Source organism: Bradysia coprophila, chromosome II, assembly GCF_014529535.1.
Source record: "Bradysia coprophila strain Holo2 chromosome II, BU_Bcop_v1, whole genome shotgun sequence".
Lineage (NCBI taxonomy): Eukaryota > Metazoa > Arthropoda > Insecta > Diptera > Sciaridae > Bradysia > Bradysia coprophila.
The window spans coordinates 4478981-4496572 of NC_050735.1; the positions used below are offsets into that span (position 1 = coordinate 4478981).

The window sequence follows — 17592 nt, forward strand, 5'->3', positions numbered from 1 at the left end:
GTGAATCTTTGGTGATTCGCCGATGACAATTTCTTCCGTAATTCGATTTTGGTCACCGAGATGATCAGAAGCTGATTTTTTTTTAATAAAATGCGAACATTTATAACTTTTGGAATTATATTTACATCAACAACGATAAATGACTCGATTAAATAGTTTTCCTCAAAAATAGATAATTCACCGAATTTTACAAAAAAGAATAAATGACAAAATAAAAAAAAAATCTTCTTAAGATACACGTAACGAGATACAAACAAAATTCTGCCATCCTCGACACTTAAGTCTGATTACCTTTCCGCAAAAATTCCATTAACTTTTCCGACATGGCAATGTTGTGAATAGCATTGGAATTTTCCACTTTTTCGATTACAATCAGCCCAATGCGCGGCGAATTCAATTCTGAAAATGTTCAAAAGTTAGGAACAATCAAAACCAGTGGACGCCATTTTCATAATGAATTACCCATGATTGAATAAAATGCCAAAGCTGCGGCTAGTTTCTTCTTTTCAGGATATAGTAAGTCCATCATACCGAGCGGATAAACGTTTTTATACCAGAGCTGGAATAGATTTTGCAGCACTCCGATTAATCCCCAGCTCTCCCTGAAAATGTGTTAATTGGTACACATGAAATGTCTGGATTTGCATTTCGAAAGAAATTGGTGCTTCAGATCTTTCACATACGGCAAGGCGAACATATTACCGATATAAATAGAACGAGTCTGTTTTTGATATTGAACTAAGTGCTTCCAACAGATTAATGCCAAGTCTACTACTTCACCAGCTAAAACGTGCTCATTAAAATGACATTAGCTATCATTTCCCATGAGCCATTATTGAGTCTGACCAGTGACTCAAAATTCTAGTTATTCAAAATTGGGTCGAAAAGTTAAGACATCGAACTCTTCACCAAATGTCCCAAAATTGATCTGAAAAACTGGACCCAGAAGAATGAAGATAAGCATCATCGATTAACCTGGCTTTAGAGATTGGAGGAATGAGATAACGTTAAATGTAACAACGACTATACGTAGCATTGGTGACCTCACTTTAGTATAAAAGATCGAATTCATCGAACTACAACGATGATCTACAATAGATTGGTGGAGCTAAAATTCACTAACTGAACTGGAGTGAAGTAGTTAAGGAAGCAGTCAGGAATAAAAGAATTTTCTGTCTTACTGATTTCAGAGAGACTTCCATTAACAGTACCAAAAGCATTCGCTTACCTGTTCTTCTGATTGTTCAGCATTAACGCCACTTGCGATCCGGACCTGCATAGCTCGTTTGTGGCGCTAACAGTTATAAACTGATTCAACAGTTGTAGCACTCTGCGTGGAATAATATCGCTTTCGAGACGAAAGTTCTGCGTCCTTAGCACATTTGGAACCGGGGTGGACATTTGTTGATGCTCAGTTGTTGGAGCTTGACGCTGGCTAACTGGAGATCGATGCTCAATTGCTGGAGATTTTCGCTCAACTATTGCAGGTCGACGCTCAATTACTGGAGATCGACACTCAATTACTGGAGATTGACGCTCAACTATGGGAGAACGGTGAACACTCGGTAGATTCGGTTCATGTTCAGGAACATGTTCGTAGTTTTCCTCCGGCTGAACGATTGGCTCAGGATCACAGATGGAATCTGGCTCTAGGATAGGCTCGGCCTCATCCGGAATGTCCATAGAATCATCGTCCTGATATCCAAAGTCCAGATCGCAAAATTCATCTTGTGGTAATCTGAGAAAGAGGCAAACAAACTGTGAAAGTCGTTCCGTTGAAAATTTAGTTACGACACTGACCTTTCATCGCAAGCCTGAGGATCTCCATCAATCATATCATAAGTAGAACTGGAGCTCTTACGCTTTCGATTTTGCCGTGCTTGATCCTCTCGTTGCAAATGTTCCAACGGTATATCTTCCAGTTGTTCACCTTCCTGACGATTTGAGTTTAAGAAATCTTGAACCATGTTCAAGTCATCCGGTTCCCTTCGCTTTGCTTTCTGTACACGCTTCATTCCCACCATCATTGCAGCTGTATCCATTACGCTTCGAGGCTGCAGCGATCGAAATGCATGGGCCGGCTTACGAAAGTTAATCAGTTTCAACTGAAGCATTATGTATTCCTGCGTAATAGAGTCCGACCTTGAATCGGTGCACCGCATGAGTTTCCTTCCAGTCTCTTTATCACATTCGTGCCGAATCTGTATAAAGTCATCGAATAAACGTCTACGACTTTTTCCCTTGTTAGCTCGTCTTCCCAACAGAAGTCGGCGGGGAAGTGGTGCCAATTGAATACCATCGCTGAAATGACAATTATGTGAACACTTTCAATGTGAATCTGTTCCATCTATTCCAAAATAAGAACCGCATTGAAATATTAGCAACTATTCAAATATTACCTTGATGCACTTTCAGCCCTCTGAATGTTCATTTCGACATTTTCATCCTGATCTGGGATATATACGTCCAACTCTTCATTACATCTTTCAATGTCAGAGAGTGGAGGTTGAGGCAGTGGGCTTAATGGTTGGGGTGACATTGGTGCGTAATAATCATCTTCTTCGTACGGATCACCGTCCGCTGAACCAATAGAAAAACTTCAATTTAAAATGAATTGTGTGGAATGTACACAATCGAATTTACCTGCCATCATGGAGACGCGTTCACTCTGGATGGCGTTCACTATGCTTCGACCTTGTGCAACTAAGTCTCTAATTTCCAGAAAATTTTGCGTGCTGCAACTTTCAGCCGCTTCGAATCCATCGCACTCGGTTAGGTCATCCGGCAATGGTTCAGAAATTACTTCTCGAATCGAAATTTGCTCTCGGGTCATTACTTTCGAACTTTGCAAGATTTTAATTGTAGATTCGTCGTCGACCTTTAATTATTTTTTTTTGAAAATTGTTGGGATCACCATGTTCAGTCACTGAACTTCAGTGTTTCACTTACCCCATTGTCATCTGGAAATTGCCAATCAAATTCGACATGAGAGAATCTTACGCGCTTCGCTGGTAAATGCTCAATTGGGTCACTAAAAAGGTGTTGTGTTCAGTTAATAGGATCTTACAATTTGAAACTGTATTTCACGCTGTCCCTCAGTCGAAATAAAGTCTTGGTGAAGGATCTGATCGGAATCGGACTCAACCTATTTTAAGGAAATTAAATTTCCAAAAATTTTTCCATCACTTTTCGTCATTTCATCTAAAAACACAACAGATTGCATCGTAAATGTTGTTTTTACTGCCTTTTTCGAGGGGTGACTCACTTCCATTTAATCCATTAAATCCATTTAATCCATTTAGTTTTACCGAAATAATTAGGCTACCCACCTAAAAAATTTGTAAACTAATTACGAAAATTAGATCTGCACGTTCTCCAGGGCGTTTAAGTACTCGTGAGGTATAGATATTTTTTTTTGGTAAAAATGGTATTAAATTTATTTAATCCATTTATTCCATTTTACACCAAAAACTTCTAAAAGTGGAATTTTACGCTTTTTAACGTTGTAGTATAAGTTGTCGTACGTCGTTCAATCAAAATCAACCATTTTTAAGACTTCTAACTTCTATTTTGTAAAATTAAGTTTTTTCCTATTTAATCCAATTTTTATTCCATTTAATCCATTTAATCCATTTAATCTAGAAGTGAGTCATCCCTCGGCCTTTTTAGTTGTTGTTCATGTCTTTGAGCTTAACTGATTACTTCGGAATGAGATCTAACAGAAAACAAAATTCGTGAAATTTTAAAAATTAAATTCCTTTAAAAAGCCCCTGGACTCAACTGATACCTGGTTTAAACTCCTTGCAGATCTATCCTCTTTTATTTCTATAATAACTTTGTGGGGGACTCTCTAAAGACCTTCATTTTGGACTGTGAAATGGAAACTGTTTCAATAGTATTTTTCATGCTAGCGATGCGAAAGTCCTTATTTTGTCTAGTATGAAGCGTTTCGAAAATTTTCTCACCTAAAATATGCTATTTATTTTATTTTCGTCAAAGTGGACAAAAATACGGATTTTCGCAAAGCGCAAGCATGAAAAGCGTTGTGTTCACCTCGGGGATAAATAGGAAATTACACCTTGAGCAAATTGCGGCCAGAGCGAAGTGAAAATTGGTGGAATTTACTATTTTCTCCCCTTGGTTAACAAATAACTATTTCTTGTTTGCGTTGTATTTTGCCTTATTTTCTTCCCTCAATACGCCACGAAAAAGTTGTGTTTTCTTGGCGACTGGTTGAATAACATTTCTAATGAGGAATGTGCAGAACTTTGTCTCCCGTGGGGAGAAAATAGAACTTTTTTCATTCGAACTGTCACTTTGGTAATGTTTTCGAAAATGGTATGACTAACCGTTGTTTTTCTTTCGTGGAGAAAAACGGCAGGACACAACATGCACGCATGAAAAACGTTGTGTTCACCTCTGGCGAGAAATAGGAAATTCCAACAAGAGCGAGGGTTGCGGCCAGAGAGTAGCGAGGGCAATAAGTCACACATCACAGGAGAATTAGTAATTTATGCAACTAGTTGCGAAAAGTGGTAGTTTTTGTCACTAGATGTGATGTTATCAAACGAGCGAAGCGAAAAAAATTGGTTCACTGGGATTATGTATATCCATAGCCGAATGGTTAGAGGTGTTGCTCGATAAGCATTGGGTGTCGGTGGTTGTAAATTTGGTCAGTGCAGAATTTTTATTTACGTTCAGATGTTCAGAAGGAGTGGTGAAAAGTAAATCCATTTCACCACTAGTGACGAAAAGCATATATGAAAATCCATTTCACAACTAGTGGTCAAAAGTAAAACATAGAAAAAAAGGCTCTTTGATCGCCACCAAAATCACGCATGAAAAAGTTCAGTTTTCGTAGCGCAGTTGCAGAAATTCTTTTAAGGAAAATCCTCCTGGAGAGGTTTCTTCTATTAATTTTCGTAGTAATCACCCTTTGTGGGTACCTTTTCATAAAACTTCATTTTTATTGAAGGGACACCGTGATTTCCTTACCCGTTTTTCCGCGATCGATTCTTCTTTGCCAGTGACGATGGTTTTGACTTTTGCCACATAGTGATAACAGTTTGACTTCTCTTAAAATATTCCATTGTAAAGTGTGTTTGACGCAAAGTTTCATCTGAAATGTTTATTTCGTAACAATCTCATCGTTCAACAATTGAAAATTGAATGGCCCTGCGTTGAACAGTTTAAATTAGATGAAAAATTTTCCAATGATTAAAGTCTCGCAATATAGGGTGGATATACCAGTAATTCGACACTTATCGGAAACTTTATTTTTTAATGAATAAAACCACTGTCTTAATTACAACGCAACTTACCGTACAAAACGGTGACCTGTTGCTTAAACACAAAAAGTATTCCCGACCAAATGTAGCCCAGTTCGGAAAAGGCGATCGATCGTAGTTTTTTCTTCCTATTGGTCAGTTCTGCTGTGTACTGCATAACGTCAGAACTACCAAATATGTAAATTAGCAAACATGAATTGAATATCTATCACCACAAGGCATTTCTTTCTTCGATGGCATACCACACTGATGCAACGCAAATCGTTTCGATGTCTTCCATGCGTGTAGCTCGTGAAAATTCTTGCGAATTCACACCGGCCTGGTAGATCCGAGTCAGCACTTTGTTTTCCGTTCGCATTACTAACTTTTTACAGACAATCTCTTGCAGAGCCATTGAGTTGATGGTTGACACTACAGAAAATGAATGGATAAATTGGTGGTGGCAGTGATCAGAAAAAAAGAAATGTGATCCTATTCAAAATGAAGAATTTGTTCGGCGATATCATGATTGTGAATCGTTGATAAATAGTTAGAAATCATTGAGAACACTACGCCGTTTATACAGCAGAAGCTCCTTTTTATCAACAACGCAAATGGATTTTGCCCCTAATTCACAGGCATGCTACTTCCGTAAATAATGCGACGAAATCGTTTATAATCATACAAAAAGCTCACAAAAATGAATCGACTTACCTCACCATAGGACAAATTCCCGACGATAGGGCTTTTTTAACTCACACAAAAGTTTAATTGACTGCAAACGCGACACACGAACAACGATCAACCGGCGTGGACAATGATTTTAGAGGAAATATAATTGGAGATATTGCACAACTACGATGTTACACGATACCGTTAGAATTTTATGTCACACATATGGGTGACGCGATTCATGAGAGAAACTAAAAGTGATCTAGGACAAGAGAGAGTATTGTCTAGAACGAATGAATCGACTGTAGGGTTGGGTAACTGCTTGATGTTGAAATGATTCGAAAAAAAATGAAACTTCCTTTTCATATGGTTTTACCACTACCACGTCCGGGCTTGTAACAGTATAAACAAACATATATAAACACGTATGAAAACTTTTGTTTCTAAGAGCGGACCAGCTGAAAAACAGCTGAAACAAATTTCGTTGACTTCCACTGTCCCTATATAACAAAGTTGAATTTTTCATTAAATTTCGATTTCATTCATAAATTACGTAAAGTTTTTTTAGTGTTATCATTTAGAGCAGGTACGAAGGGGTAGAGCATAATGATTTTAAAAACGGATTCAAACACACTCATTTTCATATTAATTTGACATACATATTGATTACGGCCAATAAAATCGACCAATTTTGAAGAATCGGCCACACCTGTTATGTACAGTCAATGGTCAGTTTCATTTTGCTTCTGCTTCTTTTATTTAATTACAGGGTCAAGCAAGTTTAATTTTTTTTTTTTTTGAAGATGCTAAAACTTTTTATTTTTTTGTTTGGTTCAACATCCTAAATTTGTATCAAATTATGAAACAAATTCCACCCATGGAGTGGCTTCTATACTTAACAAAAATTTCCCTATTCTATTTATCCAGAACCATGGAAACTGGCCTGATTCAGGAGAAACAGGAGAAAGGCTTAACTAGAAACTTAGCTAAGAGAAACTGGCTAACAAATTAATCAACAAATCAATCACAGTATATAAAAAATCTCGTCCAACCGTTCGAATTCATTTTCCCTAAACGTTCCCATAACACAAGCTGCATTTGAGCGCTGTAAAGCAATATCTATTCTTTGCTTCAAGTAAGTTTTAGACCTTCCTTCACCAGTTCTTTCACAGATCAAATTGCCTAGGATATCCACGAAACGAATAGCTTCCTCACACCAAGGACCGAGCGTCTCTACTGCGAACGGTGAAATGAAATAACCTTGATCCGAAAGCTCTTTGTAACGGTTTAGCTTGACGTCTGCTGCTTTTCTTGCCACTGAACCAGCCTTTTTTGAACTAAGACGCAGGTATGACGGCGCTAAGGTGTCAGAACATGTCGCATCCCAGACCAACAATTGACCATTACACCATGGTATCAATGTGACTCCGTCCACTCTTTTCTTATCATCTCTGAACATTCCAGGTGGTTCTCTCATCGATGGAAAATTCGCTGTTTTAAGTGAACGATGTATTATATTGTTAAATTCAGAATGACGAGGAATTCTGCCTGTACTATAAAGACAACTTAACCCATGAGTTCCATCTTTACTCACAAACTCACCACACACACACACACACACACTTGTGATGACTACAAATACCTGTACTTATTGTAAAAACTTTTTTTTGACGAATCGTAAACGAACGATGCCATCCTCAAGCCATCACTTTAACACATTTGTGAAAATTTCGGTTATGTCCTCTGTGAATGACGTTTTAACAACTTGGAAGCGACCTATAGCACAATATATGTGAAAACATACAGATAACCCCAGCCGTGACAGAATTCTGAGTATGGAACAGCTGAAAAACAGCAGAAGTAAAGGAAATTGCGTAGCAAATTTGGTTGGGGTGAGCGACAAGGACAAGTCGACAAGGTTAACTATACAGATTCTTTTGGTAAATAATCCACTCTAAAAATTCTTAAATTGTCATCCATTTTCAAATTTAAAACCGAATATAGACTGCTAATGCAAGGACAGCCATGTCAGAGTTCGTAATAGACAAATTTTGACTTCAACCCAAAAATTGTTTAAACCCTGACTAAAATTTGAAAGATTTGTAAAAACCCGCCAGAATTTTGACATTTTTTTATCGATACTGACGTCTCTATTAGCGCCACCACCATGATATCCATAATGGCCATAATGTCAGTCAGTCTACATAACAAAAATTATGGCGCAGAACGTGCAGGACAGCTCTGTTATGGAACGTCGATTACGGCCGGTTTACGGTAATTATCTAGCCCAATCACCAAAAAACCTATCGACCAACATGTTATTCGGTTAAATCATATCGAATTTCCGCAATGTTCTTCATAGTTTTCGTTTTATAAACTTTGTCAAAATCATGCACTGTCAAAGTGTATGAGGAAAATGCACTGTGTGCAGGTTGAGTTATCAGTGAATGTCGTTTCAGATTATCTGGAATCGGGGAACAATAAAAAGGCGCTGCAAGAAGCAGAGAGGGTGCTGAAAAAATCTCCAAATGTTCTGTGTTTCAAGGCGCTCAAAGCATTGGCTCTGTTACGAATGGGTAGAGACGATGAGGGCGATGCATTAACAGGACAGATTGCTGCCGAAAATCCCTTCGACGATTCAACACTACAAGTCATGACGTACTGTTATAAGGAACGGGAAGAATGTATGTTCATTTGAACGTTTTCATTTGCGCATTTCGTGATTGTTTTCATTGATGATTTTGTGGTTCAAATTCACAGTCGGCAAAATCTGCACGTTGTATGCCAATGCCGCCAAGCAAAGTCCCGGATGCGAAGACATTTTATCCCATTTGTTCATATCGTACGTCCGTGTCAATGATTTTGCTGCACAGCAATTGGTGGCGATGCAACTTTACAAGTTGAAGCCGAAAAACCCGTACTACTTTTGGGCTGTGATGAGTGTCTATTTGAAGGTAAAATTTGGAGATTTCGATTTCACGAATTAACGTACGACGAGGTAACGATTTTATGTCTAGTGGGTTGCCTCGAATTGTTTTTAGCCATTGGCTGACGATCGACTCGTTTCACCAATCAAATCTATTTACAGGCAGTTCGAGGTCCGGATAGTAAAGTGCCGGAAAAGAGTAAACTGTTGCTCACTCTCGGTCAGCGAATGATAGACAAACAAATTGCCGAAAATAAAATCGATGCCGAACAAGAGGTGCAGCTGTATTTAAGCATTTTAAAGAGTCAGGGGAAGAATGCAGAGGCTCTGGAATTTTTGGAAGGCGATTTGGGTAAAAAAATTTATCCCGGCGCGCCGGTCGAACTTAAAATCGAACTGTTGAAATCACTTGAGCGCTGGGGTGAATGCAATGTTCTGTTGAAAGATTTGTTGCGAGACAAGTAAGGATCAGCACTTTTTTTGGCATTGAATGCTAGAATTGAGATTTTTTTTGTCGTTTTCAGTCCTGATCGCTGGGACTACCACAAAGATTACATTTTGTCTGTGATCAATTTGAAGCAATCGTCATCGACATTCGCTGGAGCCGACTGTACATTCGAACAGTGCTACGAATTTCTTTGTCAAGTGCGTGAGGACATTCGAACACTTTCGAAATTCCTTTTTATTCATTTCTCCTTATCCAGTTAATCGAAAACGGTACTAAAGCTGTGCGTGGACCATACTTGGGACGTTTAGAGTTGCATCACACAATGACTGAATTGAAGGAAAATGGGGACGAACTGTTGGGCGATTTTCTCGAAATGCTGGTCGAATACTTCCGAAAGGTAAAACCCAAGTCGATCGATCAATCAAGTAATGACGATACTAATGAGCGATTCTATTCACCAGTTTGGGTGTAAACCGTGTTGCACCAACGACATAATTTTATTTTTAAATTTTTTGCAAATCGAACGAAGAGCCGAACTAGCATCGAGATTATTGGCAGAGTGCGAAATTACATCGACTAAGTTACCACAAAATGTAAGTTGGACCAAACTTTGTTCGATTTTTCGATAAGTCCTCCGTGACCCTGACGTATGACTAACACGGTTCCAATTTTTCGTCCACAGAAAGAACAAATGCAAAAACATATCTGCTCGCTGCAAGTATCTCGAATCTGTGGTGCTCATGCTCTAAGCACTGAACATTTAGCCGCTCTATACACGGCATTTAGTTTACATTACGAGCATGGAACGACGGCGTTCGGTAACGATTTACTTCCAACTGATATGGGTCCATCAGATTCGTATGCTCTACTAGCTGGTGAGTTAGGTCTCACATCGTTTACGAACGACCCAATTTACTGTGACTGCTTTGCTAATAAGAATTTAAACATTTTTCCCTCAAACAGTTCACGTTATGTACGATCTGTCGTTGAAACTGCAAACTTCTGAGCATCTAATCGAAGCGCTGTGTCTGTTGCACTACTTACTTAGCAACAGTCCGAGTAACTTCCACGCAAAATTGTTGTGTTTACAAATCTATCATCTGCTCGGTTGTGGTTGGGGTGCACAAAAAACTGCCGAAAGTCTTGACATCAAATACGTTCAGCTCGATTCAATGGGATATTTACATGTGGCACAATTGCCACGGGTGGGCATACCGTCTATAACGAAGCCGTGGTACGATTCGACGTTGCGATTTTTCACGTCCAGTTACAAGGACAGTCTCGAATATCTGGCCATGTGCTACAAGTTCGGTTCGTTTTCGAAACTGGAAGAGTTCATGGATTTCCGTGACAAGCTGACCAACAGTTTGCATTTTCTGACAATATCAACCGAAGCGGTTCTGCTGGAATTCGTTTGTCTGTGCGGAATGTTTGCCCAAAATATGGCTGCGATTAAGGCGATGAAAATCGTGCCGGGTCAAGATCGGGTGAGTCAGGATCGAGTTCAATGGGATCAGCTGACCGACAATCGGGACATATCCGTCATAGTCAAGTGGAATGCCGAGACGAACCCGAATGCTGACGATGAGATGAAAAGGGAAAGCTTTACGCAGGATGTGGAATTGATGCGAATTCGCCTTATGCTAGCGCGCATTATTGTCGGTTGTGTTGAAGCTGTCATGAAAAACGATTCAAAAGCCGGTGAGCTAGAAACAGTAAAGCAATTGAAAACGTCTTGGACGGAATTGTGGCTTCGAATACGGGCAGCCAACTACGTACCAACATCAAATCAATATCTAGTCAATCTGTTGCCATCTCGGTTGCATGGAATTATGGCAGCGCCATATGAAATGTCGATCATGCACTTGATGGAAATGATTTTGGAACTGGAAGAAAGGAATGTTTCCGCGGAAAATAGTTGCAATGTCTTGTGTGATGACTTTAAATCAATCGGTCGTTTGCTGTGTGATACAGTGGCCGAGCACAATCAAAGCGTTGATTTAATGTGGAAGCGGAGGAGTACATTGGAAACTATTGTCAATTGCATTGAGGTGAGACCTTTTACCGTCTTCAGTTCTGTTATTTTGTGAAGAGACAGACCTCGGGCCTTGTCGATAGCACGACCGCACGTCCGAGAAATTTTATTAATCCAATGGAACTGCCACCACATCGAACAGTCACGTTAATTCATTAATTTTTCCAGATATTGTCGCTGGCTACGTTGGTGTTGTCTGTGTGTTCGGAAATTTACTCGAGCGCAGCGAATGTTCCTGCTAAGCAAAATCGAAAAGAGAAAAAGGAAAAGCAAACGATACAGCTGCTGTCGGAAAAGGCCAGGCTTCAACTGACTGTGTCTATGAGTAACAAATTGAAATCGGAACTGAATGATTGTGAGGCTGCTTTAGGTAATTTAATTGATCAAAGTTCGTGATCAATTGTCTTGATCAAAAAACATTTTTGCAGACACTTGGAAAACACCTTGCTGTCCGGACAACATTTTGGATCGTCTAGCATCGATGTCGCTCAACCCTAAGGTGGAGCAATTAGTTAGCGGTACGCTGAAGGAGAGTCACAACATTACTGTGAAAGAACTGAAAACAATTGTCAAGGAAAAAATTCGAATGTTAAAGTAATTCTAAACAAATTCAATGACACCGGATGGAAGTTGATGGCGCAATTTAGTTCCTTTAACTTTTACTCAATCTTATGTGAGCACTCACACCCAAGAATTGCAGGAAAATATCTTGATAAAACTGTCAAAAATAATCATATCATCCGACTGCATTGTGCTTGGGTATGAGTGCCATATCGGAAATTCGACAAAGTTTCTCCTCATCTCTTTGTTTACGCTTTTCTCCCTCCCCCCGTTTCTCTCGCATGGACCGTATTGTTAACTGAAAATGTTCATTTGCAGATCAAATTACGAAGTCTGTAAGCGAAAAAATTTGAGTTCCCCCATACCCACGAAAATTATTTTCATTCAACTCCCAATGCATTGTGACATTTGAATTCGTTTTGAAATAAAAGAAAAATTTTGAAGTCGAACTGTGGTTTCTATCGCAGTTGCATGAGGCAACGTTTAATAGGTACGTCCAGCAAATAATTCTTTGTCTCAATGTAGGTCCATCAAATTGGTTAAGTGGATTAAAAACTGGCTCTGATAGAAATGGCACGATCTTTATGGTTTTTCATCCATATTGCCCGAAAATCTGACGACCTACGTACCAGGACCAGTTTCAGAAAAAAAATCTGAAGAAAGACGAACAGTCGTCGCGACTTCTCGTATTTTTACAAAATGTTAAAAAAAACACGACTCTTGAAGAAACGTCAGCAATTCAAACCATCAACCAAAATTTTATCCAATACCTTGCTTCCCGACTTGGAATTTCTACGATGTGTCACGGCTAAGATAAATGTTATCGTCAAGGCGGCTCTAGCGTTCAACAACAATAGTCATAATAGGGCACTCTACAGCTAATTAATGTCACCTTTCCATCATTGGCACTTTATGGACAATTGCTCCAATTAAATATATCCCAACGCACAAGGTTAACATTTCCTCACATCATCCAGCACATCAGAAGTAGGAGACTGTCACTAAAATGGTGAATCTCGAAATATTCATTGACCAGTAAATCTCCCATGGAATTATTTAGAGTAGATCTCTTTGGATTGTGATCCTATCCTTTAACCGCTTACCTGGTTGTCTTAGCGTATAATATTATGGAATGACGACGGTTGTTGTATAATTTACTGGGTCAACCGCGGAGTTGGAGTGGAAGTAACAGTACTATAAAACAAGTTGCTGCCGGCTTCCAAACGATCTTTCAGATTTATTTTCAATTTAACAGGAAGCTTTCGAATGTCATTAATTACTGTTGTCAGAAAAGGTATGTTGACCTGAGGCTCGTCTTGGGCTTCGATAACCCAAATGGACAAGAACAATTAGATGAGTGTTCTTCAGAGGGAATCGATTTTAAATTTTTGTACTTTCCCTAAGTTTGAAGTTTAAAATTTACTCAATTTTTCGACTTCAGGGAACCAACAAAATATATTTGTTCGATCACTTTCATCGAAAATGTATTTTTTATTAGATTAAGTGCATACTATTTTTTGGGTCAAAGGAGACGGAGCCACAAAATTTCTCAAAGAAAATTGCTGATATGAAACAGAAATAGATTTACCGAATCTACATTTATAAACATTCCTTCAATATGGCATAGAAGTTACAGAAGTTTCTTAGGCTGAAAACACGCGACCAATTTTAGGCCTTCAAACGTTGTAAACAATCTGTGTGATATAGAGCTGCCTAGGTATGTCGCAAATCGGGGTATAATGGAAAACGCAGCGTAATTGTCGATCTCTGTAACGCAAAATTGCCCGGCCTTAAGGCCATTGAGGTTGAATTGGAGACGTGTCATTCCCCTTTTCATTAATCTAGTTCTCAGGGGAATGTTACCAGTATTGCCGGTGCATCTATTGGCGCACTATTTCCTTCTATTGGTCACCAATAGCAAAAAGCAACTATCCCAGTATTTGCTCGTCTAGTCTCGCTGTCGCTGTGTCCCACTGATCACAAGGTACCACTCATGGTATTCATAAGGACAAATCTAATAAACCCTTGAGGCAACTAATTAAATCAACGGAAATCAACGGTGCAGCAAAAGGAAAATCTTTAATTTTTTTAAAAAATTTATTCGTCTTTAATCAATGGCGAAATGGAACTACTTTCACAACTATGTTCCTGGGCCAGGTATTTATATAGCTATGTAGTTAATCCGTGTAATTAAATTTGCTCTTTACAATTTTATAACTAAAAATAACATTTTACATTTTTCGGTTACACGGTTAAGTATCAACACACTATACTGTGTCGTTTAATATAATATGTTCTTTGTTTTTAATTGTTTTAATAATTATATTTCTCTAAATATATACTTTTTGCAGCCGTCAATTGTGTTCAAGTTTGGTCTTACACTCAATTCTCCTTTCGATCTTTTGACAATGTTTTTCCATTCTTCGTTTTATAACCGTGTTTATTGTCGAACAAATTTTAGTGTCCAATCTGATTTCGTTTCGATATAAATGATCAGAGTAATGATGTAGTTGGAATTTTATGGAAAATTACAATTTCGCGGAGACAAAATTTGAACACAATGACCTATTTATATTTAATGTATTATACACTTCAACGATTCAATAGAACATCAAAAACATTTAATTTCATTTCATTTTTATCTATCTAAAATTTTTTTAATTTTTTTTCTTTTTCATAATTTCTTTTTATTTTCAATTCATCTGTGCTACTAGTCTCTAAAATAGTTTTAGTTATACCTAAGGCCAATACAATTAAATTATTTTTTATACATTTCTAATGAGTGCATCTTTGGATCACACGCAGGATAGTTTAGAATTCAGGGACTTATTTTCCCAAATTTTCCTAAATTATTCCAAATTTTTCAATTTTTTTTCTTAGAAAATTAAGGAAATAATGGGAAAAAGTCTAGGAAAATGTGGAAAAATTTCCAAAAAAGGTCCATTGTCTAGATACGTAATGTAATTATCGGCAGCCACTAAATCATCACGAAGAGGGAAACACAATCATATGGACAAACGTTTTGAGGATACATCTTCTTCCAAATTGTAGAGGAGTTAGAGCAGGCCTAAGAGATGGTACATTAAAATTAGAAGACAATGTTTTTCAGGCAAAAGCTTTCTCGTAGAACCAACTCTCATAAAAGCAATTACAAATTTACCGACGAATGAAAAAGGAAAAAGACTCGGGCTGGGAGAGAAATCTTGTTACAACATTTACCTGTATTTGAATTCGCCCAGATTCTTATCACTCATATTTATCAGCTTTTATTGGAAATTCACCGGAATCTACTTAACCACCGTACTTTTTAGTGCTTTTCACCCAAAATTACCTTACCCTCTGCGACCTTGATCGAGTATAACCGAGTCAGTTACCTTTGTTTTACAGCTTACTCTCTGAATCTATTGTTTTGATATGACAATCAATTTGATTTTATCACCGACAATATGAAACAAAATCGAATCTAGAGCATAATAATAGCATTTTAATAACTAGTTAGTAAATGGGTTGTTTTGCGCAATATACGTGAGATTGCCGATACGAACCGATGGCGAACTCGGCAACACATAGTATGCGCAAAGCCCACATTTACTAACGTGTTAGCAACAAGATTTTGTGCAATTCAGTGATAATATTTGATATTTTATTTGCCTCGGATTGGCAATCTGACGTCTAGTGCGATAATATACCTGCATATGATTCTTGTTACATAAATAACTATTATGTACAGCATTCCATTTATGAATCCATTTATGCACAACTTTGATAGCACTGTTGAACAAAAAGTATCGTGAGCCTCGTGAGTACGAGGGGCAACCTAAAAGTTTCGGGAATCGGGAATTACCCGATTCATGAAAGTATTTGATTTGAACATATTGCTAAATTGGTAACAGATTTCATCAGCAATTTTCGGAAAAATCGGAAGAATTAGGTTCACATGCAGTTTCACTGCGAGAGCGGCCCTACAAGATGGATCAGTTTTTTTTTCAGAAAATTTGAGATGTAACATGGCCTGTTTCCTTGTGAAACAATAGCTTATGTTTCAGTTATGAAATTCCATCCCTGTCGAGGCAGAACCTTTTTCCGCTTCTGAGATATTGAGGCTAAGAAATTTAGATCACGACAAAGCCTGATACTGAAGTCTCACTTTGAGATCACATTTTGCTTGCCTAGGCCTATCTCGTGGCTGTTTCTTGGTTAATTTGCTTTGAGTAAACGTGAGGAATTTATAATCTATAAAATACAGTAAAAACATAAGTTCCCGGAAAGTTTTTAGTGAAATTGTTCAAGGACTACACAATTTGCCAAGGGCCACTGACTAAGATCAAACTGGTTTTATCTGCATATATCAAATTATTTCACATGAATTATGACTTTTCTGATAGCTGAGAGTCCAATGCAACAGCAAAGTATAATGTAACATTCAGTCATCAAAACCTGTTTTTGAGGCAGATCTGTGGAGCTCTGAATCCGTCAGCAGTAGGTATTTTTATTTTATCGCATTACTACGAAGTGTCAACATTTGAAGGCCGCGTATATGACTTTGACTTATTACCATTTAGATGGACCATACTTTACATGTAAACATGAAAATATTTTAATAAAAAATAATTGTTTAAATAAAAATAAAAAACGAACAGCACATCAGAAAATGAATTCCTCCATTTTCAATAATGGCCGACAAGCCTTTTTATAAATGTTCCTCAACTCACATCAAAAACTTTTTTTTACTATGTTAAAACGTCATTTTACTTTAAAAATGTTGAAATTTACCAATATGTTCAAATTAAATAATTTTATGCGTCGGAAATGCCCGATTCCCGAAATTTTTAGGGTGCCCGCTTGTAAATACTTGTTTAGGAACGTGTGATTACTCCACTCGCCTTCGGCTCGTTCCGCAAACCTCACATTTGCCTAAACGAATATTTACAAACAGTGACGTAACATACTATTATGCCACAGAGGCATTTAAAGTTTTGTATATTATGATGCTGAATGGCATAAATAACTAAAATTGGATGCCCAGCAATACAACGTTTCCCAATAAAATTAATTTTCATTTTTGCCTCGAGTTAAAACTTTCCACACGAACTACAAAACAAGAAAGCTTTATAACCCTAGGGTTGTAAAATGTATTTGAAAATTCATTACAACACGGAGATGTGCTGAACATATTATTATTATCATTTTCTCTCAATCAGTTTTGATCAGGGATAATTTATTATTAACACGATGAGTAAGAGTGGACAAAATCGATATTTTGTTCCAGTGAGTGCATGGAAATTCGAGTTGATTTGTTGTGAAAATGTTGTGTTAAACTTTTCTCCTGTGTATTGTGGCACCACTTTTCCTCTTCACACCACGCAAATGATCCAACAACCCACTCATTATTTCACAAAATTTAAATAAATTTCTACATTTTCTTCGTTCGTTTCAACAATCACTATAATTTTCTTTAGCTGTCTAACCCCACCACCGTTAGGGTTGATAGTAAATATGTAGGCAATTGAAATTGTTAGCTTTTCAAATAAATACACTTTTCTGTTTTAAATGCCAAAACAAATTTGCTTATTTTTGTTCTATTTAATTTTTACTTTTCCATTTTATATTGCAAAATAGATAATTTTTTACAGTTTCTCCTGTTTTTCGACAATATCGAGTCGATTATATTTAATGTGTTAAC

The 17592-nt window shown here is 37.7% G+C and overlaps 2 protein-coding genes and 1 long non-coding RNA gene across 4 annotated transcripts; 1 reads left to right on the forward strand and 2 right to left on the reverse strand.

Moving 5' to 3' along the window:
- Positions 1-244: 244 nt before the first annotated feature.
- Positions 245-6171, reverse strand: LOC119067692. 2 transcript variants are annotated; one of them, XM_037170820.1, is made up of 11 exons: positions 5982-6171; positions 5531-5699; positions 5322-5455; positions 4999-5119; positions 2950-3034; positions 2644-2878; positions 2400-2580; positions 1801-2301; positions 1229-1738; positions 463-602; positions 245-399 (listed from the first exon to the last, which is right to left on the reverse strand). In XM_037170820.1, the coding sequence occupies exons 2-11, from the start codon at positions 5680-5682 to the stop codon at positions 278-280; spliced, it is 2181 nt and encodes a 726-aa protein (XP_037026715.1). In that variant the 5' UTR covers positions 5683-5699; positions 5982-6171; the 3' UTR covers positions 245-277. The 2 variants fall into 2 exon arrangements, with proteins under 2 accessions (XP_037026715.1, XP_037026717.1); XM_037170822.1 differs by having other exon boundaries at positions 2950-3031; positions 4996-5119.
- A 1961-nt stretch (positions 6172-8132) lies between these two features.
- LOC119067713 (phagocyte signaling-impaired protein) lies at positions 8133-12355 on the forward strand. The gene is made up of 11 exons (XM_037170831.1): positions 8133-8213; positions 8399-8623; positions 8700-8893; positions 9028-9326; positions 9390-9510; positions 9570-9710; positions 9775-9906; positions 9996-10188; positions 10277-11364; positions 11517-11718; positions 11777-12355. Exons 1-11 carry the CDS (start codon positions 8156-8158, stop codon positions 11944-11946), a joined length of 2823 nt encoding a protein of 940 aa, XP_037026726.1. The 5' UTR covers positions 8133-8155; the 3' UTR covers positions 11947-12355.
- Positions 12356-13999: 1644 nt separating this feature from the next.
- On the reverse strand, positions 14000-16849 carry LOC119067772. The gene is made up of 2 exons (XR_005086035.1): positions 16458-16849; positions 14000-16012 (listed from the first exon to the last, which is right to left on the reverse strand). It is a non-coding gene; the product is annotated as an uncharacterized LOC119067772 (long non-coding RNA).
- Between the last annotated feature and the right edge of the window lie 743 nt (positions 16850-17592).